The 7,462-nt window shown below is 55.6% G+C and overlaps 1 protein-coding gene across 1 annotated transcript; it reads right to left on the minus strand.

Moving 5' to 3' along the window:
• Positions 1-24: 24 nt before the first annotated feature.
• Positions 25-6,092, minus strand: LOC118160110 (kallikrein-14-like; the record flags this gene model as incomplete). The annotated part of the gene is made up of 5 exons (XM_035314643.1): positions 5,499-6,092; positions 4,910-5,032; positions 1,865-2,027; positions 565-812; positions 25-226 (listed from the first exon to the last, which is right to left on the minus strand). Coding segments are annotated over exons 2-5 (734 nt in total), but the record flags the coding sequence as incomplete, so codon positions are not given.
• Positions 6,093-7,462: the final 1,370 nt, after the last annotated feature.

A 7,462-nucleotide genomic window follows, 5' to 3' on the forward strand; every position in this document is an offset into this window, starting at 1 on the left:
CCATTCCCTGGTTTTATGGCTTGCAGATAATGGTGGAGGAACCCAAACCTTTCCCGGCCCCATGGGAGGAGGTTGAAGGGACCTCTTACCTGGCAGGAATCGATGCCCCCCTCGGGGACGCCAGCACAGAACATGTTGGGGGTGATCCACCTCCCGTACGCCCTCGCGCACTTGTCCTTCCCAAAGGCTTGGACGCCGGCACACTGCAGATTTCTGGGGAGCTTTGCTGCAGATGAGGGGGATGGAGAGAAAGTTGGTGAGGAAGGGCAGCCTCCTCATGCCATCACCCAAGAAGACCTCGTGGTGGTTTTGGTGGGGTTCCATGGGATATGGGCAAGGGAGATGCCTCCACTGGAGGTGGGTAGTCCAACGCAAAGGAAACCCCAACCCCAAGGGAAAGTCATTCTTCACGGTAAACCTCGTTGGGTAGAGTGAAGACAACATAAGGGACCCTCCCTCATCCAATTTTCCCAAGCAAGAAGAGAAATCAGCCTCCTTTTCCCTGCCAAATTACGTCCCCCCCACCCCACTTCTTCCACCGGGGTCTCCACCGTGAGCCAGTACCTCCAGGGGACTTGGTCGTGCCCCAGCCAGACACGCTGCACCTCATCCCATCCATGGGACACCTCGTGGCCAATCTGATCTTCTTGATGTTGTTGCTAAACTGCACGGGTCTGTTCAGCCTCAGGAGCATGAAATCATTGTCGTTCTTGCGGGGGTTGTAGGCCGGGTGGACGATTGACCGTGAAATCATCCTCACTTCCCCCGTGCCGTCCCGCAACGTGTCTGTCCCGATTAGCACCCTGAGGTCCCTGCCCGGAGAAGAAGGTCAAGAAATCAGTGCCAGCTCCTCCAAAGGAGACACACAACCCTATGGGTCAAGGGGATGATCGAGGGTCATCCCCCAAAGCTTCTCCAGATCCAGTCAGCTGGCAGAGTTAAGGTGATGTGTCCATGGGACCACCTTATCCTCTTGTCCTCAAGGAGAAAAAAGAGAATGCCTTGGGGATTCATGAGCTAGATCTGCTCCAAGAGCTCTTTGATGGCGCATTTCCCATCTCCATGGGACTTTGGAGAACATCTTGACTTCAGTTTCTTGACTTCACCTTCGTCATCCTCACTTCAGGCTTCAGGCAAGGAGTCCCACCTGCAATATCCCAGCAACTGAGCCCAACTTCTGGCCAACGTTTCTTCTGTTTTTCGTCTTTATTTCCCCTCTGGAACTTGAAACTTCCTCTCGTGGAGCCTTGTGGGGAAACTGGAGAAGTTTGGCTGTTGGGGGGGACCTTCTCCACTTGGTGTCATCACCTGGAAAAAGGGGGGTGACTGGACCTCAAATGTGGGGGAGGTTGAGTCCCTTGGTGGTTGATGGCCAGAGGTTGTCCCCCGGCAAAGGAGACATCAGCTCCTGTTTCCCTGGGGAGGCTGGCTGTGCCTTTGATGCCCTCTGGAGGTACCAGCTTCTGGATACCACCATCTGGAGATACCCACAGCTGGAACATCAACATCTGGTGCTTCTGGGCATCAGATCTGGAGGTAACATCTGGGTGTGACTACCTGGGCATAGCAACCTCTGGAGATACCCACCTCTGGAGCTACCTGAAGGTACCAGACTTCAATACCAGCTTCTGGACACCAAAATCTGGAGGTGTCCACATCTGGAAGTGGCCAACTGCAGAGACACTGACATCTGGGACATCTCTCTCTGGATGCCACCGTGTGGAAGAACCATCCTCTGGAAGTGCCAACATCTGGGTACCAACCCCTGGGACCCACCTCTCCCCCTCGGTCATTAAAGGGTCTTGGAAAACGAGACGTTGGCTTGTAGGAAGCCATGAGGAACGTGAGCATGGAGCCACCTTACCTGCCTGGCTGCTTGCAGTGGGCGGCTGTGAGGACCCACTGGGCGTCTATCAAGCTTCCTCCACACAGGATTTGTCCCCTCTTGATGAGGGCAACCTGGAAAGGTCGCTGGGTGATGGAGCAGGGCTTCCCACCGATGATACGGGACTCGTCCGCCTCCGGCACTGCAAGACAAGAGCACCCAAGGGCACCATGAGAGTCTTGCATGGCTATAGGCAGCCAGGAAGCCTCCTTCCAAAGAAAAAAAATGTTATTTTGGGTTGAAAAGCAACTTTTAAAAAGGAAATGAGACACCGAAGGGAAAGCGCTCTCTCCTTTTTTTTTGTTGTTTATTTTTGTTTTTGGTGTTGTTTTTTTTTTTAGCCTTAAAATAGCATCAGAGCAGTCAAAATCATAATTAAAACTTTTCATTTGTTTGTTTTTGTTTTGTTTCACTGAGTCATCTATCAACCTACTGAGGTCCCACCAAACTTTTTTTTTTTTTTTAATGAGAAAAAGATATTTTTTGGACCAGGAGCAGTTGAAATCCAACCATTAGTAGCCCCAAACAGTCCCCGGCGATCTGAATTCTCCTGATGCCTTCTGATGGAGCCCAGTACTCCATGGCCCAACCACACGTATCAGGGAGAACGTTGGGGTGGGAGCTCCCTCGAGAAGACCCCCTGGGACCAGTCCATCGTGCCAAGCTGTGCCAATGAGCTGTCCTGGAAATCTCCGTGCATCAGGAAGTCACCAAGGGCCACTTATCTCTGCCGGTTTCGCCATGTGCCTCGGGGAGGGGCATCCGTTCCACCTCTAAGATTCCTCCCAGCCCAAGATTGGACTCTAAAAGGGAGATGACGCACCCCTAAAAGAGCTGATTTCTTCTTCCTCCGTTGGTAAGAAAGCCTGTAGGACCAGCTCAAAAAGACTCCTACCTCCTGGATGGCTCATGTTATGTACCCAGACCTCCTAGTTAGGGCCGAGGTAGAAGATGGTTGCATCAACACAAGCAGGAGAAGCCATGACGCAGGGAGAAATGATAACAGGAGCTCACTCAGGAATGTGAGTCCTTACGTAGCTCTGGAGCCAAGACGCGTTGGTCCCATGAGGTTTGCACGGAAGAGACCCATCAGCTTGGTTTTGGGGTCTTTGGTCGTACTGCAGAAAAAAAAAAAAGGGTCTCACCACCCAAAACTTCCGCTTCTGACACGGGTTTCTCGGCCTTTAAGGTCTCTGGAGCCATCTCCCCTCGCTTTAGCTCGCTGAAGCAGATGGTTGTCTAGTGGAGCTGGCCAACGTTGATGGTCCTCGGAGAGAGGGAGGGACCGTTCTGAGAGGCAATCCCACCCCATCCAACGCTGGATGTCTACAAGATGAGGTGTCCCTCCCCATGCTGGAATATTTACGAGGTTTGTGGGATGACCATCTTGAGGTCATGTCCGTGCAGAACTCCACTTGGGTGTCCACACAATGGACACGCCATGCTCCTGGTGTCCCTCCCTCTACAGCTCTACGTGGGCAAGAACCTCTCAGGCCTTTTGAGAAGCTCTCTAGTGGAGAAGACGCCTCATGGTCAGTTGTGTCCAAGTAGCAGGAGGTGAGCTTCACAACAAAAGGATAACCAGATTAAAAAATAATAATAATAATAATAAAAGATTTTTTTTGACCAAAAATCCTCTCTCCTGCCCCAAAAAGTGCAGAGTATTTGGACTTTTGCCTCTGTCACATGGGAGATATCAAGTCCTTGTTCCCCCTGGTGTCTTCATGGCTGTTGAGGCTGAGTCCTCCACGCTGGAGCCTGGAGCATCCCAGCTGGTTTTTGGGGTGTTTTGGGGATGAAGTTGTGGTTGCCACCTCCACGTGCTGACTGCCCTGGCGAAGAGCTCTATTGATCCGTGCGTGTGCGAGGTGGCTCTGGTCCATGGTTATCTGCAATCACCTTCCACCGCACGTTGGGACATTGGAATTTACTGGTGGGACTGGTTTGTGCCGGTGGGGATTACGACCTGTGACGGGTGGCAATGGGAGACGCCCGAGTTTCAGACCGCCTGGAATCTGCCACTATCCGGTCCCAGCTGCCAAAGCTGGAGGGTGGGAACCATCCCAGCATGCACGCTCATCGGGGAAGCATCCCTCGTCACCTCAAAGGCCGTCCTTGGGCCTTTGGAGACCATCCAGAAGGTTTAGGTTCCACCAAGCTCCTCGTAGACATCTCAGCAGCTTCCCTGGGCCCGGAGGATCTCCGTCGATGAAGGCCGGCCGGTGGAGATGCAACGCAAGGCGGTGGAGCCCTGTGGTAGGATCCATAGCCTGGATTTCCAGAAGAAAGCTCCAGCCAAGGTGATGGTGTCTCCACCCCAAACCAAGCTGTGATAAACCTTATCACCAGAAACCCCTCACCGAAAACAGTTCTTGGAAAGCCTGGAAAATTATCCAGGCACGGCGTCTGGACACGAGCTCCTTCCTTCTCCGCAGGACCTGGGAGTTTCGGATTCAGCTCTGGAGGCACCGATTTGGGTTAAGATCCCAGGTTTTGGCAACCTTTGGGTGGATATCATGGGCCTCTTCTTCCTTCCCTGATCAGGACCTATCCATGGGACCGTTCTGGTTCCCCTTCGTCAGAGCATCATTTTGGAGGCCAGAAGAAAGGAAGGGGATGCTGCCATCGGGATTAAGTCTCTTGCTTCCCCTCACCCCAGGTGACTGCTTTTGTCTCCTTTTCCATGGCAGAAATCCCCGTATGACCTCACGGAGAAGGAAGATGTCCGGGAGATCCTAGCATCTCCAACCACGTGACGGAATTTTCCTCCGCGTCTTTTCTCTCTACGGCGAGGGGTTGCTTTATCTCAGCTCGAAACGAAAACAGGTTTCGAAATTACAGGGCCTTGCCCAAGCCTTCCCATCAGCAAGATTCCCACGAGCCAGAAGGCATCTCCTCATCCCATCCCATCCCATCCCATCCAATTCCATCCTATCCCATCCCTCCGGATACATTCCCCCGCGATGCATCCGTGAAACATCCACGGTGTCCCCGTCCCCGTCCCCATCCACCGGATTGACTTACGCTCATCGCCTTCATTACCCCCCTTCACGTTTTGTGCCAGCAGCGGGGTGGCGGACAGCAGTCCCACCACGAGGATGAAGATGGGGGTGAAGCTGAAGGCCCCATGTCCATCACGAGCCATTCCTGGAGGGGCAGAGAAACCAAACCAGATCAGCTCGGGGACCGCAGGAGAGAGCCCGGTGCCACATGGGGGACAGGGGGACAGTCCCAGCGCTGTCCTTCCACCTCCCAACAAGGAACAGAGGCAACGCTACCAGGATGCTCTTGGTGTTTTGGGGAACCTTCATCCCTACGGACCACACTGTGGCCTCAATCCCTCTTCTCCACCCTCTTTTGGCCCAATTCAGCTCTCCGGCGGTGCCTCCAGCAACCCAGGAAGCACCATTTCCCTCCCAGTCCCCGTTAAACTGGGCGAGCTGAGTTAACCCGGGATATGGAAGGCTCCCTCCACCGAACCACAGCGTGGACGGATCCGACCCATAGGAAAGAAGAAACGAAAAACCTGGAGAACCCCCCGAGTCCCACCTGGCACCATCTGACCGCTTGGAGATGGAGGTCACCGCTGTCCCCGCTGCGGGGATGGACTCACCTGCTGGAGGAGAAGGACGGGGCCGGCTTGGCACGTCGGGAAGCCGAGAACCCGTCGTTGGGCCATATTTATACCGGGCCGAAAAGTAGGTTGTGTCTCCACCGGGGTGACTCAAGGGCGGTTGGGCGACGGGTCCAAGCGGCAAGCGGGACGAGCGCGGCCGTGGGTGTCTCCCCGGCCCCACGGGTGATTACCGCTTTGATGTCCCAGAGGAAAACGCCACCCCGCTCCTCCCGACGTGCCTGAAAACAGACCAGCCCGGCATGATGGACAGATGGACGGATGGACAGAAGGACAGACGGACTGGCTGGGTCACCCTCTTTCCCCATGTGTGTGTGGGTGGGTTTGAGGAGGGTTGTCCCCACGGCTGCTGGGGTGGGATGGGCTGGCTCCGGCCTCTGGGCGTCGTTAAATGGAGTGGCCTGGGTGCTGTCCGTCCGTCCGTCCGCCTCTCGTCCTGGCTGTCCGTCCAGCTGGCTGTCCGCCTGTCCGTCAGCCAGTCTGTCCGTTTATCCGCCTGCCAGTCCAGCCGTCTGTCCATCTGCCCATCTATGCCTGGCCACCCGTCTGTCTGTCTGGTCATGCAACTGTAAGTCTGCCTGGACGTCTGTCCGGCCATATCTATCCGTCTGCCTTTCCGTCTGTCTGTCCGCTCATCCTATCTCCCCGTCCATCTGTCCGCCTGACTGCAAGTCTGCCCGTCCGTCTGTCCACCCATCTGGCTACCCGCCTGTAAGTCTGTCCAGCTGTCTGTCCATCTCTCCGGCCATCTGCTCATCCGTTTGTCCACCTGCCTGTCCATCCATCCACCCACCCGCACCCCTACCCAGCCACTCCCTCATCCATCTGTCCCCTCGTCCCTGTCCTTCTGTCAGTCTGTCCGTCCAGCTTTGTCTAGCGGTCCGTCTGCCCGTCCGTCTCTCTGTCCACCTGCCCACCTGTCCGTCCACCTGATTGCACGCCTGTCCCGCAGCCTCGCTGTCCGTCTGTCCAGGTAGCTATTTCACCATCTATCTGTCCGTCAGTCTATCCGCTCATCTCTCCGTCCGTTTGTCCACCAGCCTGTCCGTCAGTCTGTCCGCTCTCACCTCTATCCTCCATCGATCTGTCCATCTCTGCCCATCCACCGGGCTCTCTCCGTCTGTTTGTCCATCTGTACAGCTGTATCTCCATCCGACTGTCCCTCCAGCAAGCTGGATGGCCGTTTGTCCCTCTGTCCTCCTGTCCATCCATCAATCATTTATCTATCCGTCCATCTGTCCACCTACACCGAGATGGATGAATCTGTCCGTCCATCCATCCATCTACATCGAGATGGATGGATCCACCTAGATCTACAGATCTACCCGTCCATCCACCTCCCTCTCCATCTGTCCGTCTGTCCGTCCACCCTCTGCTCGTACCACGCCCCGAGTAGACTTCACATCATGCACACATGTGGGTAAGGATGTGAGATTTGGCACAAGCTTTGGGATGCCACCTCCGAGGGGGGACAGTTTGCAGCTCCGGGAGGTCCTTGAGGACGTCGCTGGGCCGGAGGTCCTCGGGGACCTACGTGCCACCTTCTCCTGGTCGCACCTGCTGATGAGTAACACCGCGGATGCGGGTGAACGATGGGCGAGGCTACGACCTGGTGCCAACCCCACCGAGCCCTGCGAGTCGGCTCCGGTGAGTCAAGGGGGCACCAGGGATGCAAGTGAACATTTGTCCCCCACCTTGTCCCCAGCTGGAAATTGTCCCCGAGCCCTCATACCCCTCAGATCCCCTTCCTTCCATCCCCAACCCCGATGGCAAGGGGAAGGTCTCCAAGATGGGAGGTCACCACTGGCTCCTCCACCCCATGGAGGCTTAGGGTCTCCATCCGTGGGGACTTGGGTGCTATCAGTGTCACCCACTGTCCCCAGAGTCACCCAGGGCATCTCCACCCTCTGCTTCACCTTGGCCTTGCCCGGCCCTTCCCTGGG

This window comes from Oxyura jamaicensis, unplaced genomic scaffold (assembly GCF_011077185.1).
Source record: "Oxyura jamaicensis isolate SHBP4307 breed ruddy duck unplaced genomic scaffold, BPBGC_Ojam_1.0 oxyUn_random_OJ97115, whole genome shotgun sequence".
Classification (NCBI taxonomy): domain Eukaryota; kingdom Metazoa; phylum Chordata; class Aves; order Anseriformes; family Anatidae; genus Oxyura; species Oxyura jamaicensis.